The sequence below is a fragment of the Phyllobates terribilis genome, unplaced genomic scaffold (assembly GCF_046119375.1).
Source record: "Phyllobates terribilis strain yellow unplaced genomic scaffold, ASM4611937v1 Scaffold_1__5_contigs__length_1240528914, whole genome shotgun sequence".
Classification (NCBI taxonomy): Eukaryota; Metazoa; Chordata; class Amphibia; order Anura; family Dendrobatidae; genus Phyllobates; species Phyllobates terribilis.
The window spans coordinates 1,226,141,932-1,226,162,767 of record NW_027362761.1 but is presented as its reverse complement, the minus strand read 5'-3'; the positions used below and the strand labels follow the sequence as shown (position 1 = coordinate 1,226,162,767).

At 40.0% G+C, this 20,836-nt stretch overlaps 1 protein-coding gene across 3 annotated transcripts in view; it reads right to left on the bottom strand.

Moving 5' to 3' along the window:
• Positions 1–2,347: 2,347 nt before the first annotated feature.
• Positions 2,348–20,836, bottom strand: part of HSPA12B (heat shock protein family A (Hsp70) member 12B) — a 139,427-nt gene continuing 120,938 nt past the window's right edge. For all 3 annotated transcript variants that reach the window (XM_073649793.1, XM_073649803.1, XM_073649811.1), the window contains 3 exons: positions 7,784–8,042; positions 6,498–6,601; positions 2,348–4,955 (listed from right to left, as the gene is read on the bottom strand). In XM_073649793.1, coding sequence (XP_073505894.1) covers positions 4,315–4,955; positions 6,498–6,601; positions 7,784–8,042 — 1,004 coding nt within the window. In that variant the 3' untranslated portion in view covers positions 2,348–4,314. The remainder of the gene's footprint in view (positions 4,956–6,497; positions 6,602–7,783; positions 8,043–20,836) is intronic.

Below are 20,836 nucleotides of genomic sequence, written 5' to 3'. Positions count from 1 at the left end.
TCTGCAGCCACCACCAGGGGGAGCTCTGAATGCTGCAATAAACCTGTTTTGGAGGCAGCGTCCCCTAGTGGCAGCAGAGAGCTTAGCTGTGGAACCACTCGAGGTGGAAGTTTTCAATCCCTCATTACCCCTCCGCCCCCACTGTCTTCTGAGTTGCAGTATCTAAGGTTATCTGTGAAACTGCTGAGCCCTTATGTATCCCATCATGTAGTGCTGTCGGCTGAGCCCTTATGTATCTCATCATGTAGTGCTGTCAGCTGAGACCTTATGTATCTCATCATGTAGTGCTGTCGGCTGAGCCCTTATGTATCTCATCATGTAGTGCTGTCGGCTGAGCCCTTATGTATCCCATCATGTAGTGCTGTCGGCTGAGCCCTTATGTATCTCATCATGTAGTGCTGTCGGCTGAGCCCTTATGTATCCCATCATGTAGTGCTGTCGGCTGAGCCCTTATGTATCATCATGTAGTGCTGTCGGCTGAGCCCTTATGTATCTCATCATGTAGTGCTGTCGGCTGAGCCCTTATGTATCCCATCATGTAGTGCTGTCGGCTGAGCCCTTATGTATCTCATCATGTAGTGCTGTCGGCTGAGCCCTTATGTATCCCATCATGTAGTGCTGTCGGCTGAGCCCTTATGTATCCCATCATGTAGTGCTGTCGGCTGAGACCTTATGTATCCCATCATGTAGTGCTGTCGGCTGAGCCCTTATGTATCTCATCATGTAGTGCTGTCGGCTGAGCCCTTATGTATCTCATCATGTAGTGCTGTCGGCTGAGCCCTTATGTATCCCATCATGTAGTGCTGTCGGCTGAGCCCTTATGTATCTCATCATGTAGTGCTGTCTGCTGAGCCCTTATGTATCTCATCATGTAGTGCTGTCGGCTGAGCCCTTATGTATCTCATCATGTAGTGCTGTCGGCTGAGCCCTTATGTATCTCATCATGTAGTGCTGTCGGCTGAGCCCTTATGTATCTCATCATGTAGTGCTGTCGGCTGAGCCCTTATGTATCTCATCATGTAGTGCTGTCGGCTGAGCCCTTATGTATCTCATCATGTAGTGCTGTCGGCTGAGCCCTTATGTATCCCATCATGTAGTGCTGTCGGCTGAGCCCTTATGTATCTCATCATGTAGTGGTGTCAGCTGAGCCCTTATGTATCCCATCATGTAGTGCTGTCGGCTGAGCCCTTATGTATCCCATCATGTAGTGCTGTCGGCTGAGCCCTTATGTATCATCATGTAGTGCTGTCAGCTGAGCCCTTATGTATCCCATCATGTAGTGCTGTCGGCTGAGACCTTATGTATCTCATCATGTAGTGCTGTCGGCTGAGCCCTTATGTATCATCATGTAGTGCTGTCGGCTGAGCCCTTATGTATCATCATGTAGTGCTGTCGGCTGAGCCCTTATGTATCCCATCATGTAGTGCTGTCGGCTGAGCCCTTATGTATCCCATCATGTAGTGCTGTCGGCTGAGCCCTTATGTATCATCATGTAGTGCTGTCGGCTGAGCCCTTATGTATCTCATCATGTAGTGCTGTCGGCTGAGCCCTTATGTATCTCATCATGTAGTGCTGTCGGCTGAGCCCTTATGTATCTCATCATGTAGTGCTGTCGGCTGAGCCCTTATGTATCTCATCATGTAGTGCTGTCGGCTGAGCCCTTATGTATCCCATCATGTAGTGCTGTCGGCTGAGCCCTTATGTATCCCATCATGTAGTGCTGTCGGCTGAGCCCTTATGTATCTCATCATGTAGTGGTGTCAGCTGAGCCCTTATGTATCTCATCATGTAATGCTGTCGGCTGAGCCCTTATGTATCTCATCATGTAGTGCTGTCGGCTGAGCCCTTATGTATCATCATGTAGTGCTGTCGGCTGAGCCCTTATGTATCTCATCATGTAGTGCTGTCGGCTGAGCCCTTATGTATCTCATCATGTAGTGCTGTCGGCTGAGCCCTTATGTATCATCATGTAGTGCTGTCGGCTGAGCCCTTATGTATCATCATGTAGTGCTGTCGGCTGAGCCCTTATGTATCTCATCATGTAGTGCTGTCGGCTGAGCCCTTATGTATCTCATCATGTAGTGCTGTCGGCTGAGCCCTTATGTATCCCATCATGTAGTGCTGTCGGCTGAGCCGCTGTATCTAATACATGGTAATCCCATCATGCCTGATACAATCTGTATCTCCTCCTGATTATGATGGAAGAGGAGTAAAACTTCTTAAAACTTTCGAACCACCTGAACTTCATCCGCCATCAGATCATGCACTGAACTAGCAGAGGGCAGCAGCGTGGTCCTGCGACAGACGTGCAGCTTTGGCTGTGACTGGAGTGGTGTAGATGTTGGGGGTGTGTGTACGGTAGTGGTTTATTTAGTACATGGTATACATATCATACATGGTACACGGATACTACAGGGAAGTTACATGTAAAAAAATAAATTCTGACTAGGTTGTCTTCTCATAATAAAAGGACGGAGGTGAAGGATGGATCTGGTATTCACATTGGGGATGTTATCAGGGTCACATCAGATGAGGCCGTTGAGGTTCTGGAGATGATCGGATGGCAGCCACTGGGGCGTTACACCTAATATACAGTGGGGGTAAGAAGGAACCTAAACAATTCCAAAGCTCCCGTCTCATTCCCACGTCCGCAACGCTTCTAGTATTGGATGGAGAAGTCTCGGAAGCACAAAGATCTAAGACGAGCGCCAATCCTCAAGCCAAGGTAGTAACCTGCAAGAAAGGAGGTGTTTGGATCGACACAAGATTGTGGCCACCTCTGATCTGGAATTTGTGAAGTTCATGCTGCATCTTTCCCCCCTAGATGCCAGTGCATGCGGGCTCCACCTAATCTACAACCCCCCCAAAGTCAGATTTCTTTATAATGGTCTCATGGATTTAAAGAGTAAAGTTTGCTTTAGCAAGTTGTATCGATGGTGGACCTTCAAGAATGGTGTCTACCATCGGCACTGTGTGGATGGAGCAGGTACTTTTGGTTTTCATTGCAGTCAATGTCCCTTCTCATTACAACACCTGAATATTACAGAGGACCATTGGTTTCCCAAAACTGGAGCTCTGCAATGTGCCGACCTCTCCTGATCTGCTGGTGAAGCAGCCGTTCTGCACTGCGGAGTCCGGCCAGACATTGGTGACATGTTGGGTCAGAGCTATGGTTCCCGACCTCTCCTGATCTGATGGTGAAGCAGCCGTTCTGCACTGCGGAGTCCGGCCAGACATTGGTGACATGTTGGGTCAGAGCTATGGTTCCCGACTGCTCCTGATCTGCTGGTGAAGCAGCCGTTCTGCACTGCGGATCCGGCCAGACATTGGTGACATGTTGGGTCAGAGCTATGGTTCCCGACCTCTCCTGATCTGATGGTGAAGCAGCCGTTCTGCACTGCGGAGTCCGGCCAGATATTGGTGACATGTTTGGGTCAGAGCTATGGTTCCCGACCTCTCCTGATCTGCTGGTGAAGCAGCCGTTCTGCACTGCGGAGTCCGGCCAGACATTGGTGACATGTTGGGTCAGCGCTATGGCTCCCGACCTCTCCTGATCTGATGGTGAAGCAGCCGTTCTGCACTGCGGAGTCCGGCCAGATATTGGTGACATGTTGGGTCAGAGCTATGGTTCCCGACCTCTCCTGATCTGCTGGTGAAGCAGCCGTTCTGCACTGCGGAGTCCGGCCAGACATTGGTGACATGAATCCTAGTGAATCCTGCTTTGAGCAGGGGGTTGGACCAGATGACCCAGGAGGTCCCTTCCAACTCTACCATTCTATGATTCTATGATTCTATGTTGGGTCAGAGCTATGGCTCCCGACCTCTCCTGATCTGATGGTGAAGCAGCCGTTCTGCACTGCGGAGTCCGGCCAGATATTGGTGACCTGTTGGGTCAGAGCTATGGTTCCCGACCTCTCCTGATCTGCTGGTGAAGCAGCCGTTCTGCACTGCGGAGTCCGGACAGATATTGGTGACATGTTGGGTCAGAGCTATGGTTCCCGACCTCTCCTGATCTGCCGGTGAAGCAGCCGTTCTGCACTGCGGATCCGGCCAGACATTGGTGACATGTTGGGTCAGAGCTATGGCTCCCGTCTTTCTGCTCTGACTTGGCGAGATGATGACCAATAGTTAGGAAAATCTTACCTGTGTTTTATAAAAATGGCAAATGTTTGTCAAAATATATGCACCCCTATATAAATTCAAGAGGGGCATGAAGCTACACCAATTGCCCCCCGATTCCTTCTTCGATTTTGGATGAAGCCGTGTAGCTAATGGTCAAGTGCTGCGAGTTCATGATCACGTGAGGTTTCCCACCTAGTTGGAGAGGAAGTCGATGGCAGCTCGGACAGTCTTGGAAGTCTTGACGTCCATGGCGGTCACTTTGATCTCAGTGTCTCCAAATTGCATGCTGGCCTTAATCTCCCGGCGAAGGATCTTGCCGTTTTCCTCATTAATGTCTGGCAGGTCCAGATTGATGGTGCCGCACTTCCTGACGCCGGCATCGGTGATGTACACCACTTCATCGCTGGAGGAGCAGTAAATGTTGATGATGATTTTGCGTTGGCCGAGTCGGGCTGGGCAGTAGCTCCTCTGCACGATGTCTCCAAGGGCCACCGACTGGTCCACGGACACAAACTTGTCAAAGATGTCTGTGCACCAGTTCTTGCCTTCCTTCACAAGCAGCTTTTCTTTTGGGTGTTTTCCTTCTACAAACTTGTTGAGGACGCCGACTCCGTAAGTGAGAGGTGAACGCCTCACTCTCACGATGGTTGGGTCTAGGCCAAAAAGGACCGCACCTTTAAGTATAGTCAGACCAACGTCTTGAGGGATGATGACCCGGCACACTTCGCTGAAGGCCGACTGTACAGCATTCTGCAGCATGGGGGACTCTGCAAAGCCGCCCACCAGGAAGAGGTACTTGATGCCTGAGACTTCGGGCTTGTTGACGAGATCTCCTGTAAACAGAAGGGTAAAGCCGTGTTACCGAATTCCTTCTAGCAAAAGGAGAAAATAACTTCAATGGCAATTTTTTATTTTTGTGATGTTTCTATGTACAAGAGTCATAGAGCGTTCACCTGCCTGCATATTGCCGATGTGACGGGGGCAGGTTCAGTTGTCCTCGATGTGCTCGTCTATATCAGCATCTTGGAGAGGTCACCCGGGCACATGGAGGAGGTCAACCGGGCACATGAAGGAGGTCAACCGGGTGAAATTACTTTTCTGAGGCCAAGACTAAAAGCCCTTTAAAATGGGCGGATGTTGAGTCAGAACGAATCTACTTTGGAGCATCCGTTACTGATCATTGGACCATAAAGTTCTTTAACATGGACAGGCAAACTGCGCTTACAGGGTTGTTGAAACAACAAGGTGTCCACGGAATAACTCAACGATCTCTGGGACCTTTGCATCCCTGAGCACCTTCTTAAATGGAGCAGCAATACTCTCTATACCAGTGAAAGTCGAGCGTACTACTCCGTTATTTCCGGCAGGTCCATAGACTATGAATGGAGCAGAGGTCGAGATTGTGCGGCTCCGCTCTATTCAGTATGGAGCGCTGCAGCCCCCCGGAATCCTGAACCCCATTATCGGCACCGCTAATGGTTCCACTTGTCTGCAACAGTCAGGATAGGGGATACCTTTACGTTGGGACTATCCCTATAACGAGCATCACTTGAGAAATGCTGAACGATACGGCAATGATACTGGATGTGACAGGTCATCGTCGCGTTGATCAGTCACCATGGTATAGCGCCGCCTCCTAGGATGGAGCTGAGCGAGCAGCGATGGACTCTCCCTGACATCAGGCAGCTTCTTACTTATCGTTATTAGGACACTTAATTCTGCTGCAAATTCAACTTTTAGCAAGCAAGTCATCCATTACTTAATGGCATGAAATCTGGTGTTGTGCTTGCGGGTGACATTATTTTCTTCTGTTCATCAGGGCTGTGATGATGACAGAATCAATGGTTGACTAGAGCTCTAGTGTCTTCTAATGGGTGAGCTCTAGCGATCCTGTCCTCTTTTTGCAATTTGCATATTTCATTTCTCAGCGAAGCATTGCATGGCCTATAAGTCTCCTTACACCGGCTTGGCACTCTCCACAAGAGTGAGGTTACCCCTTAGACCGCAGAACCTATGGCTGTCATCCAGCTTTCCCAGAACCCGTAACTTCTAAACTTGTTGACATCTCGCCGGATCTGGACCTTATTCTAAGGAGCCAGCAGAGCGGTGTGTGGGGGCGACTGAGCGCTGCACACCATCCCGCAGGCACAGCGCCCTCGCTGCACGCCATCCCGCAGGCACAGCGCCCTCGCTGCACGCCATCCCGCAGGCACAGCGCCCTCGCTGCACGCCATCCCGCAGGCACAGCGCCCTCGCTGCACGCCATCCCGCAGGCACAGCGCCCTCGCTGCATGCCTCATTCCTCAGCCATTATTAAGGACAGCTTGTTTGCATTAGTGAAGGCATTAGGACTCCCTGCCGGGTTATGTCCGTACCGATGTGCTGGACGATCTGCTGGATGGTCGGCTGGAAGAGCTCGTTCATGGCCTCAGACGACATTCTGAGCATCCCCTGCGAGGACCACTTCACAAAGTTCACACTGAGGAAAGAAACCAGAGGTTACACCGCGGCGGAGGGGTTAGTGGAGGAGAGGAGGCTCTACACCTTCCAGGCCGCTGTGTGAGGTTTGGCATCTTCCTTCCCTCCTGGCTGTTACCCGCTGCTAATGTCACATACAGCAGTGTCACCTGCAGGACAGAGGGGGATATCGAGGCAGCCATGTCTCTGAGCCTCTCGATCATTGGAACTGCATTTGGGCCAATATGAGGCTGCAATACTGACCTGAGGAGGAGATGCTGGGGGGTGAGGGGCCCCCAACTTACTAACATGTATCCAGGAGGTGAGGGGCCCCCGGCCTACTAACATGTATCCAGGAGGTGAGGGGCCCCCGGCCTACTAACATGTATCCAGGAGGTGAAGGGCCCCCGGCCTACTAACGTATCCTGGAGGTGAGGGGCCCTCGACCTACTAACATGCATCCTGGAGGGGAGGAGGCCCCCGACCTACTAACATGCATCCTGGAGGTGAGGGGCCCCCGGCCTACTAACATGTATCTGGGAGGTGAGGGGCCCCCGGCCTACCAACATGCATCCAGGAGGTGAGGGGCCCCCGGCCTAGTAACATGCATCCTGGAGGTGAGGGGCCCCCGGCCTACTAACGTATCCTGGAGGTGAGGGGCCCTCGACCTACTAACATGCATCCTGGAGGGGAGGAGGCCCCCGACCTACTAACATGCATCCTGGAGGTGAGGGGCCCCCGGCCTACTAACATGCATCCGGGAGGTGAGTGGCCCCCGGCCTACTAACATGCATCCGGGAGGTGAGTGGCCCCCGGCCTACTAACATGCATCCGGGAGGTGAGGGGCCCCCGACCTACTAACATGCATCCTGGAGGTGAGGGGCCCCCGGCCTACTAACATGCATCCGGGAGGTGAGTGGCTCCCGGCCTACTAACATGCATCCAGGAGATGAGGGGCCCCCGACCTACTAACATGCATCCAGGAGGTGGAGGGCCCCCGGCCTACTAACGTATCCTGGAGGTGAGGGGCCCTCGACCTACTAACATGCATCCTGGAGGTGAGGGGCCCTCGACCTACTAACATGTATCTGGGAGGTGAGGGGCCCCTGACGTACTAACATGCATCCTTGAGGTGAAGGGCCCCCGACCTACTAACATATCCTACAGGTGAGGGGTATGGTACTCTCCGCAGCCTCCACTTCACCTGCTCTTCCGTAGGGCGGTCTCCACATTCTGCCTGGTGTGTCTCCTGTAGAAGTCTATGAAGGAGAACGGCAGGGAGATGTTCAGGTGGTTGGACCTCTGCGGAGCTGCAGTTCTCTTCCGAGCCTCAAATGCGATCATCAGGTCCACCCAGGCTGCCGGGCGCTTCACCTTGAAGGTCTGAATGAAGTCCTCACCGAATATCTTGCACAACATCTTCTCAAAGGCAAGGTCAACCCCAACCGCTCCATAGGGACCACCTACAGGACAAGTGCACCTCATCAGTATGGGGCAGTATTATAGTAGTTATATCCTTGTACATAGGAGGCAGTATTATAGTAGTTATATTCTTGTACATAGGAGCAGTATTATAGTAGTTATATTCTTGAACATAGGGGGCAGTATTACAGTAGTTATATTCTTATACATAGGAGCAGTATTATAGTAGTTATATTCTTGTACATAGGGAGCAGTATTATAGTAGTTATATTCTTGTACATAGGAGCAGTATTATAGTAGTTATATTCTTGAACATAGGGGGCAGTATTACAGTAGTTATATTCTTGTATATAGGGGGCAGTATTATAGTAGTTATATTCTTGAACATAGGGGGCAGTATTATAGTAGTTATATTCTTGTACATAGGGGACAGTATTATAGTAGTTATATTCTTGTACATAGAGCAGTATTATAGCAGTTATATTCTTGTACATAGAGCAGTATTATAGCAGTTATATTCTTGTACATAGAGCAGTATTATAGCAGTTATATTCTTGTACATAGAGCAGTATTATAGCAGTTATATTCTTGTACATAGGGGCAGTATTATAGTAGTTATATTCTTGTACATAGGGGGCAGTATTATAGTAGTTATATTCTTGTACATAGGGGGCAGTATTATAGTAGCTATATTCTTGTACATAGGGGGCAGTATTATAGTAGCTATATTCTTGTACATAGGGGGCAGTATTATAGTAGCTATATTCTTGTACATAGGGGGCAGTATTATAGTAGTTATTTTCTTGTACATAGGGGGCAGTATTATAGTAGTTATTTTCTTGTACATAGGGGGCAGTATTATAGTAGTTATTTTCTTGTACATAGGGGGCAGTATTATAGTAGTTATATTCTTGTACATAGGGGGCAGTATTATAGTAGTTATATTCTTGTACATAGGGGGCAGTATTATAGTAGTTATATTCTTGTACATAGGAGGCAGTATTATAGTAGTTATATTCTTGTACATAGGAGCAGTATTATAGTAGTTATATTCTTGTACATAGGGAGCAGTATTATAGTAGTTATATTCTTGTACATAGGGGGCAGTATTATAGTAGTTATATTCTTGTACATAGGGGGCAGTATTATAGTAGTTATATTCTTGTATAAAGGGGGCAGTATTATAGTAGTTATATTCTTGTACATAGAGGGCAGTATTATAGTAGTTATATTCTTGTACATAAGGGGCAGTATTATAGTAGTTATATTCTTGTACATAGGAGCAGTATTATAGTAGTTATATTCTTGTACATAGGAGCAGTATTATAGTAGTTATATTATTGTACATAGGAGCAGTATTATATTCTTGTACATAGGGAGCAGTATTATAGTAGTTATATTCTTGTACATAGGGGGCAGTATTATAGTAGTTATATTCTTGTACAGAGGGGGCAGTATTATAGTAGTTATATTCTTGTACAGAGGGGGCAGTATTATAGTAGTTATATTCTTGTACATAGGGGGCAGTATTATAGTAGTTATATTCTTGTACATAGAGGGCAGTATTATAGTAGTTATATTCTTATACATAAGGGGCAGTATTATAGTAGTTATATTCTTGTACATAGGAGCAGTATTATAGTAGTTATATTCTTGTACATAGGAGCAGTATTATAGTAGTTATATTATTGTACATAGGGGGCAGTATTATAGTAGTTATATTCTTGTACATAGGGGCAGTATTATAGTAGTTATATTCTTGTACATAGGGGGCAGTATTATAGTAGTTATATTCTTGTACATAGGGAGCAGTATTATAGTAGTTATATTCTTGTACATAGGAGCAGTATTATAGTAGTTAGGGGGCAGTATTATAGTAGTTATATTCTTGTACATAGGGGGCAGTATTATAGTAGTTATATTCTTGTACATAGAGGCAGTATTATAGTAGTTATATTCTTGTACATAGGGGCAGTATTATAGTAGTTATATTCTTGTACATAGGAGCAGTATTATAGTAGTTATATTCCTGTACATAGGGGGCAGTATTATAGTAGTTATATTCTTGTACATAGGGGCAGTATTATAGTAGTTATATTCTTGTACATAGGGGGCAGTATTATAGTAGTTATATTCTTGTACATAGGGGGCAGTATTATAGTAGCTATATTCTTGTACATAGGGGGCAGTATTATAGTAGCTATATTCTTGTACATAGGGGGCAGTATTATAGTAGTTATATTCTTGTACATAGGGAGCAGTATTATAGTAGTTATATTCTTGTACATAGGGAGCAGTATTATAGTAGTTATATTCTTGTACATAGGAGCAGTATTATAGTAGTTATATTATTGTACATAGGAGCAGTATTATATTCTTGTACATAGGGGGCAGTATTATAGTAGTTATATTCTTGTACATAGGGGCAGTATTATAGTAGTTATATTCTTGTACATAGGGGGCAGTATTATAGTAGTTATATTCTTGTACATAGGGGGCAGTATTATAGTAGTTATATTCTTGTACATAGGGGCAGTATTATAGTAGTTATATTCTTGTACATAGAGGCAGTATTATAGTAGTTATATTCTTGTACATAGGGGCAGTATTATAGTAGTTATATTCTTGTACATAGGAGCAGTATTATAGTAGTTATATTCCTGTACATAGGAGCAGTATTATAGTAGTTATATTCTTGTACATAGGAGCAGTATTATAGTAGTTATATTCCTGTACATAGGGGGCAGTATTATAGTAGTTATATTCTTGTACATAGGGGCAGTATTATAGTAGTTATATTCTTGTACATAGGGGGCAGTATTATAGTAGTTATATTCTTGTACATAGGGGGCAGTATTATAGTAGCTATATTCTTGTACATAGGGGGCAGTATTATAGTAGCTATATTCTTGTACATAGGGGGCAGTATTATAGTAGCTATATTCTTGTACATAGGGGGCAGTATTATAGTAGTTATATTCTTGTACATAGGGGGCAGTATTATAGTAGTTATTTTCTTGTACATTGGGGGCAGTATTATAGTAGTTATATTCTTGTACATAGGGGGCAGTATTATAGTAGTTATATTCTTGTACATAGGGGCAGTATTATAGTAGTTATAATCTTGTACATAGGGGGCAGTATTATAGTAGTTATATTCTTGTACATAGGGGGCAGTATTATAGTAGTTATATTCTTGTACATAGGGGCAGTATTATAGTAGTTATATTCTTGTACATAGGGAGCAGTATTATAGTAGTTATATTCTTGTACATAGGGGGCAGTATTATAGTAGTTATATTCTTGTATAAATGGGGCAGTATTATAGTAGTTATATTCTTGTACATAGAGGGCAGTATTATAGTAGTTATATTCTTGTACATAGAGGGCAGTATTATAGTAGTTATATTCTTGTACATAGAGGGCAGTATTATAGTAGTTATATTCTTGTACATAAGGGGCAGTATTATAGTAGTTATATTCTTGTACATAGGAGCAGTATTATAGTAGTTATATTATTTTACATAGGAGCAGTATTATATTCTTGTACATAGGGGGCAGTATTATAGTAGTTATATTCTTGTACATAGGGGCAGTATTATAGTAGTTATATTCTTGTACATAGGGGGCAGTATTATAGTAGTTATATTCTTGTACATAGGGAGCAGTATTATAGTAGTTATATTCTTGTACATAGGGAGCAGTATTATAGTAGTTATATTCTTGTACATAGGAGCAGTATTATAGTAGTTATATTCTTGTACATAGGGGGCAGTATTATAGTAGTTATATTCTTGTACATAGGGGGCAGTATTATAGTAGTTATATTCTTGTACATAGGGGCAGTATTATAGTAGTTATATTCTTGTACATAGAGGCAGTATTATAGTAGTTATATTCTTGTACATAGGGGCAGTATTATAGTAGTTATATTCTTGTACATAGAGGCAGTATTATAGTAGTTATATTCTTGTACATAGGGGCAGTATTATAGTAGTTATATTCTTGTACATAGGAGCAGTATTATAGTAGTTATATTCTTGTACATAGGGGCAGTATTATAGTAGTTATATTCTTGTACATAGGGGGCAGTATTATAGTACATATATTCATGTACATAGGGGCAGTATTATAGTAATTATATTCTTGTACATAGGAGCAGTATTATAGTAGTTATATTCTTGTACATAGGGGCAGTATTATAGTAGATATATTCTTGTACATAGGGGGCAGTATTATAGTAGATATATTCATGTACATAGGGGCAGTATTATAGTAATTATATTCTTGTACATAGGAGCAGTATTATAGTAGTTATATTCTTGTACATAGGGGGCAGTATTATAGTAGTTGTATTCTTGTACATAGGGGGCAGTATTATAGTAGTTGTATTCTTGTACATAGGAGCAGTTTTATAGTAGTTATATCCTTGTACATAGGAGCAGTATTATAGTAGTTATATTCTTGTACATAGGGGGCAGTATTATAGTAGTTATATTCTTGTACATAGGGGGCAGTATTATAGTAGTTATATTCTTGTACATAGGGGGCAGTATTATAGTAGTTATATTCTTGTACATAGAGGCAGTATTATAGTAGTTATATTCTTGTACATAGGAGCAGTATTATAGTAGTTATATTCTTGTACAGAGGGGGCAGTATTATAGTAGTTATATTCCTGTACATAGGGGGCAGTATTATAGTAGTTATATTCCTGTACATAGGGGGCAGTATTATAGTAGTTATATTCTTGTACAGAGGGGGCAGTATTATAGTAGTTATATTCTTGTACATAGGGGGCAGTATTATAGTAGTTATATTCTTGTACATAGGGGGCAGTATTATAGTAGTTATATTCTTGTACATAAGGGGCAGTATTATAGTAGTTATATTCTTGTACATAGGAGCAGTATTATAGTAGTTATATTCTTGTACATAGGAGCAGTATTATAGTAGTTATATTATTGTACATAGGAGCAGTATTATATTCTTGTACATAGGGGGCAGTATTATAGTAGTTATATTCTTGTACATAGGGGGCAGTATTATAGTAGTTATATTCTTGTACATAGGGGGCAGTATTATAGTAGTTATATTCTTGTACATAGAGGCAGTATTATAGTAGTTATATTCTTGTACATAGGGGCCAGTATTATATTCTTGTACATAGGGGGCAGTATTATAGTAGTTGTATTCTTGTACATAGGGGGCAGTATTATAGTAGTTGTATTCTTTTACATAGGGGGCAGTATTATAGTAGTTGTATTCTTGTACATAGGGGGCAGTATTATAGTAGTTATATTCTTGTACATAGGAGCAGTTTTATAGTAGTTATATCCTTGTACATAGGAGCAGTATTATAGTAGTTGTATTCTTGTACATAGGGGGCAGTATTATAGTAGTTATATTCTTGTACATAGGGGGCAGTATTATAGTAGTTATATTCTTGTACATAGGGGGCAGTATTTAGTAGTTATATTCTTGTACATAGGGGGCAGTATTATAGTAGTTATATTCTTGTACATAGAGGGCAGTATTATAGTAGTTATATTCTTGTACAGAGGGGGCAGTATTATAGTAGTTATATTCTTGTACATAGGGGGCAGTATTATAGTAGTTATATTCTTGTACATAGGGGGCAGTATTATAGTAGTTATATTCTTGTACATAGGAGCAGTATTATAGTAGTTATATTCTTGTACATAGGAGCAGTATTATAGTAGTTATATTATTGTACATAGGAGCAGTATTATATTCTTGTACATAGGGGGCAGTATTATAGTAGTTATATTCTTGTACATAGGAGCAGTATTATAGTAGTTATATTCTTGTACATAGGGGCAGTATTATAGTAGTTATATTCTTGTACATAGGGGGTAGTATTATAGTAGTTATATTCTTGTACATAGGGGGCAGTATTATAGGAGTTATATTCTTGTACATAGGAGCAGTATTATAGGAGTTATATTCTTGTACATAGGGGGCAGTATTATAGGAGTTATATTCTTGTACAGAGGGGGCAGTATTATAGGAGTTATATTCTTGTACAGAGGGGGCAGTATTATAGGAGTTATATTCTTGTACAGAGGGCGCAGTATTATAGTAGTTATATTCTTGTACATAGGGGGCAGTATTATAGTAATTATATTCTTGTACAAAGGAGCAGTATTAGTTATATTCTTTTACATAGGAGCAGTATTATAGTAGTTATATTATTGTACATAGGAGCAGTATTATATTCTTGTACATAGGGGGCAGTATTATAGTAGTTATATTCTTGTACATAGGAGCAGTATTATAGTAGTTATATTCTTGTACATAGGAGCAGAATTATAGTAGTTATTTTCTTGTACATAGGGGGCAGTATTATAGTAGTTATATTCTTGTACAGAGGGGGCAGTATTATAGTAGTTATATTCTTGTACATAGAGGGCAGTATTATAGCAGTTATATTCTTGTACATAGGAGCAGTATTTTAGTATATTCTTGTACATAGGAGCAGTATTATAATAGTTATATTCTTGTACATAGGAGCAGTATTATAGTAGTTATATTCTTGTACATAGGAGCAGTATTATAGTAGTTATATTATTGTACATAGGAGCAGTATTATATTCTTGTACATAGGGGGCAGTATTATAGTAGTTATATTCTTGTACATAGGGGCAGTATTATAGTAGTTATATTCTTGTACATAGGAGCAGTATTATAGTAGTTATATTATTGTACATAGGAGCAGTATTATATTCTTGTACATAGGGGGCAGTATTATAGTAGTTATATTCTTGTACAGAGGGGACAGTATTATAGTAATTATATTATTGTACATAGGAGCAGTATTATATTCTTGTACATAGGGGACAGTATTATAGTAGTTATATTCTTGTACAGAGGGGGCAGTATTATAGTAGTTATATTCTTGTACATAGGAGCAGTATTATAGTAGTTATATTCTTGTACATAGGGGACAGTATTATAGTAGTTATATTCTTGTACAGAGGGGGCAGTATTATAGTAGTTATATTCTTGTACATAGGGGGCAGTATTATAGTAGTTATATTCTTGTACATAGAGGGCAGTATTATAGTAGTTATATTCTTGTACATAGGAGCAGTATTATAGTAGTTATATTCTTGTACATAGGAGCAGTATTATAGTAGTTATATTCTTGTACATAGGAGCAGTATTATAGTAGTTATATTATTGTACATAGGAGCAGTATTATATTCTTGTACATAGGGGGCAGTATTATAGTAGTTATATTCTTGTACAGAGGGGGCAGTATTATAGTAGTTATATTCTTGTACCTAGGGGCAGTATTATAGTAGTTATATTCTTGTACATAAGGGGCAGTATTATAGGAGTTATATTCTTGTACAAAGGGGCAGTATTATAGGAGTTATATTCTTGTACATAGGGGGCAGTATTATAGGAGTTATATTCTGGTACATAGGGGGCAGTATTATAGTAGTTATATTCTGGTACATAGGGGGCAGTATTATAGTAGTTATATTCTTGTACAGAGGGGGCAGTATTATAGTAGTTATATTCTTGTACATAGGAGCAGTATTATAGTAGTTATATTATTGTACATAGGAGCAGTATTATATTCTTGTACAAAGGGGCAGTATTTAGTAGTTATATTCTTGTACATAAGGGGCAGTATTATAGGAGTTATATTCTTGTACAAAGGGGCAGTATTATAGGAGTTATATTCTGGTACATAGGGGGCAGTATTATAGTAGTTATATTCTTGTACATAGGGGGCAGTATTATAGTAGTTATATTCTTGTACATAGGAGCAGTATTATAGTAGTTATATTATTGTATATAGGAGCAGTATTATATTCTTCTACATAAGGGGCAGTATTATAGTAGTTATATTCTTGTACATAGGGGCAGTATTATAGGAGTTATATTCTTGTACATAGGGGCAGTATTATAGTAGTTATGTACATAGGAGCAGTATTATAGTAGTTATATTCTTGTACATAGGGGGCAGTATTATAGTAGTTATGTACATAGGAGCAGTATTATAGTAGTTATATTCTTGTACATAGGGGGCAGTATTATAGCAGTTATATTCTTGTACATAGGAGCAGTATTATATTAGTTATATTCTTGTACATAGGGAGCAGTATTATAGTAGTTATATTCTTGTACATAGAGGGCAGTATTATAGTAGTTATATTCTTGTACATAGGAGCAGTATTATAGTAGTTATATTCTTGTACATAGGAGCAGTATTATAGTAGTTATATTCTTGTACATAGGAGCAGTATTATAGTAGTTATATTCTTGTACATAGGGGGCAGTATTATAGGAGTTATATTCTTGTACATAGAGGGCAGTATTATAGGAGTTATATTCTTGTACATAGGGGGCAGTATTATAGGAGTTATATTCTTGTACATAGGAGCAGTATTATAGTAGTTATATTCTTGTACATAGGGGCAGTATTATAGTAGTTATATTCTTGTACATAGGAGCAGTATTATAGTAGTTATATTCTTGTACATAGGAGCAGTATTATAGTAGTTATATTCTTGTACATAGAGGGCAGTATTATAGTAGTTATATTCTTGTACATAGAGGGCAGTATTTAGTAGTTATATTCTTGTACATATGGGGCAGTATTATAGGAGTTATATTCTTGTACATAGGGGGCAGTATTATAGGAGTTATATTCTTGTACATAGGGGGCAGTATTATAGTAGTTATATTCTTGTACAGAGGGGGCAGTATTATAGTAGTTATATTCTTGTACAGAGGGGGGCAGTATTATAGTAGTTATATTCTTGTACATAGAGGGCAGTATTATAGGAGTTATAGTCTTGTACATAGGGGGTAGTATTATAGTAGTTATATTCTTGTACATAGGGGGCAGAATTATAGTAGTTATATTCTTGTACAAAGGAGGAGTATTATAGCAGTTATATTCTTGTACATAGGAGCAGTATTATAGTAGTTATATTCTTGTACATAGGGGGCAGTATTATAGGAGTTATATTCTTGTACATAGGGGGCAGTATTATAGGAGTTATATTCTTTTACATAGGGGGCAGTATTATAGGAGTTACATTCTTGTACAGAGGGGGCAGTATTATAGGAGTTATATACTTGTACAGAGGGGGCAGTATTATAGGAGTTATATTCTTGTACATAGGGGGCAGTATTATAGTAGTTATATTCCTGTACATAGGGGGCAGTATTATAGTAGTTATATTCTTGTACATAGGAGCAGTATTATAGTAGTTATATTCTTGTACAGAGGGGGCAGTATTATAGTAGTTATATTCTTGTACAGAGGGGGCAGTATTATAGGAGTTATATTCTTGTACAAAGGGGCAGTATTATAGGAGTTATATTCTGGTACATAGGGGGCAGTATTATAGTAGTTATATTCTTGTACAGAGGGGGCAGTATTATAGTAGTTATATTCTTGTACAGAGGGGGCAGTATTATAGTAGTTATATTCTTGTACAGAGGGGGGCAGTATTATAGTAGTTATATTCTTGTACATAGGGGGCAGTATTATAGTAATTATATTCTTGTACATAGGAGCAGTATTATAGTAGTTATATTCTTGTACATAGGGGGCAGTATTATAGTAGTTATATTCTTGTACAGAGGGGGCAGTATTATAGTAGTTATATTCTTGTACAGAGGGGGCAGTATTATAGTAGTTATATTCTTGTACATAGAGGGCAGTATTTTAGTAGTGTTATTCTTGTACATCGGAGCAGTATTATAGTAGTTATATTCTTGTACATAGGGGGCAGTATTATAGTAGTTATATTCTTGTACATAGGAGCAGTATTATATTCTTGTACATAGGGGGCAGTATTATAGTAGTTATATTCTTGTACAGAGGGGGCAGTATTATAGTAGTTATATTCTTGTACATAGGGGGCAGTATTATAGTAGTTATATTCTTGTACATAGGGGCAGTATTATAGTAGTTATATTCTTGTACATAAGGGGCAGTATTATAGGAGTTATATTCTTGTACAAAGGGGCAGTATTATAGGAGTTATATTCTTGTACATAGGGGGCAGTATTATAGGAGTTATATTCTGGTATATAGGGGGCAGTATTATAGTAGTTATATTCTTGTACATAGGAGCAGTATTATAGTAGTTATATTATTGTACATAGGAGCAGTATTATATTCTTGTACATAGGGGGCAGTATTATAGTAGTTATATTGTTATACATAGGGGGCAGTATTATAGGAGTTATATTGTTATACATAGGGGGCAGTATTATAGGAGTTATATTCTTGTACATAGGAGCAGTATTATAGGAGTTATATTCTTGTACATAGGAGCAGTATTATAGGAGTTATATTCTTGTACATAGGGGGCAGTATTATAGGAGTTATATTCTTGTACAGAGGGGGCAGTATTATAGGAGTTATATTCTTGTACAGAGGGGGCAGTATTATAGGAGTTATATTCTTGTACAGAGGGGGCAGTATTATAGGAGTTATATTCTTGTACATAGGAGCAGTATTATAGTAGTTATATTCTTGTACATAGGAGCAGTATTATAGTAGTTATATTCTTGTACATAGGAGCAGTATTATAGTAGTTATATTCTTTTACATAGGAGCAGTATTATAGTAGTTATATTATTGTACATAGGAGCAGTATTATAGTAGTTTTTTCTTGTACATAGGGGGCAGTATTATAGTAGTTATATTCTTATACATAGGGGGCAGTATTATAGTAGTTATATTCTTATACATAGGGGGCAGTATTATAGTAGTTATATTCTTGTACAGAGGGGGCAGTATTATAGTAGTTATATTCTTGTACATAGGAGCAGTATTATAGTAGTTATATTCTTGTGCATAGGAGCAGTATTATAGTAGTTATATTCTTGTACATAGAGGGCAGTATTATAGTAGTTATATTCTTGTACATAGAGGGCAGTATTTAGTAGTTATATTCTTGTACATATGGGGCAGTATTATAGGAGTTATATTCTTGTACATAGGGGGCAGTATTATAGGAGTTATATTCTTGTACATAGGGGGCAGTATTATAGTAGTTATATTCTTGTACAGAGGGGGCAGTATTATAGTAGTTATATTCTTGTACATAGGGGGGCAGTATTATAGTAGTTATATTCTTGTACATAGAGGGCAGTATTATAGGAGTTATAGTCTTGTACATAGGGGGTAGTATTATAGTAGTTATATTCTTGTACATAGGGGGCAGAATTATAGTAGTTATATTCTTGTACAAAGGAGGAGTATTATAGCAGTTATATTCTTGTACATAGGAGCAGTATTATAGTAGTTATATTCTTGTACATAGGGGGCAGTATTATAGGAGTTATATTCTTGTACATAGGGGGCAGTATTATAGGAGTTATATTCTTTTACATAGGGGGCAGTATTATAGGAGTTACATTCTTGTACAGAGGGGGCAGTATTATAGGAGTTATATACTTGTACAGAGGGGGCAGTATTATAGGAGTTATATTCTTGTACATAGGGGGCAGTATTATAGTAGTTATATTCCTGTACATAGGGGGCAGTATTATAGTAGTTATATTCTTGTACATAGGAGCAGTATTATAGTAGTTATATTCTTGTACAGAGGGGGCAGTATTATAGTAGTTATATTCTTGTACAGAGGGGGCAGTATTATAGGAGTTATATTCTTGTACAAAGGGGCAGTATTATAGGAGTTATATTCTGGTACATAGGGGGCAGTATTATAGTAGTTATATTCTTGTACAGAGGGGGCAGTATTATAGTAGTTATATTCTTGTACAGAGGGGGCAGTATTATAGTAGTTATATTCTTGTACAGAGGGGGGCAGTATTATAGTAGTTATATTCTTGTACATAGGGGGCAGTATTATAGTAATTATATTCTTGTACATAGGAGCAGTATTATAGTAGTTATATTCTTGTACATAGGGGGCAGTATTATAGTAGTTATATTCTTGTACAGAGGGGGCAGTATTATAGTAGTTATATTCTTGTACAGAGGGGGCAGTATTATAGTAGTTATATTCTTGTACATAGAGGGCAGTATTTTAGTAGTGTTATTCTTGTACATCGGAGCAGTATTATAGTAGTTATATTCTTGTACATAGGGGGCAGTATTATAGTAGTTATATTCTTGTACATAGGAGCAGCATTATAGTAGTTATATTATTGTACATAGGAGCAGTATTATATTCTTGTACATAGGGGGCAGTATTATAGTAGTTATATTCTTGTACAGAGGGGGCAGTATTATAGTAGTTATATTCTTGTACATAGGGGGCAGTATTATAGTAGTTATATTCTTGTACATAGGGGCAGTATTATAGTAGTTATATTCTTGTACATAAGGGGCAGTATTATAGGAGTTATATTCTTGTACATAGGGGGCAGTATTATAGGAGTTATATTCTGGTATATAGGGGGCAGTATTATAGTAGTTATATTCTTGTACATAGGAGCAGTATTATAGTAGTTATATTATTGTACATAGGAGCAGTATTATAGGAGTTATATTCTTGTACAAAGGGGCAGTATTATAGGAGTTATATTCTTGTACATAGGGGGCAGTATTATAGGAGTTATATTCTGGTATATAGGGGGCAGTATTATAGTAGTTATATTCTTGTACATAGGAGCAGTATTATAGTAGTTATATTATTGTACATAGGAGCAGTATTATATTCTTGTACATAGGGGGCAGTATTATAGTAGTTATATTGTTATACATAGGGGGCAGTATTATAGGAGTTATATTGTTATACATAGGGGGCAGTATTATAGGAGTTATATTCTTGTACATAGGAGCAGTATTATAGGAGTTATATTCTTG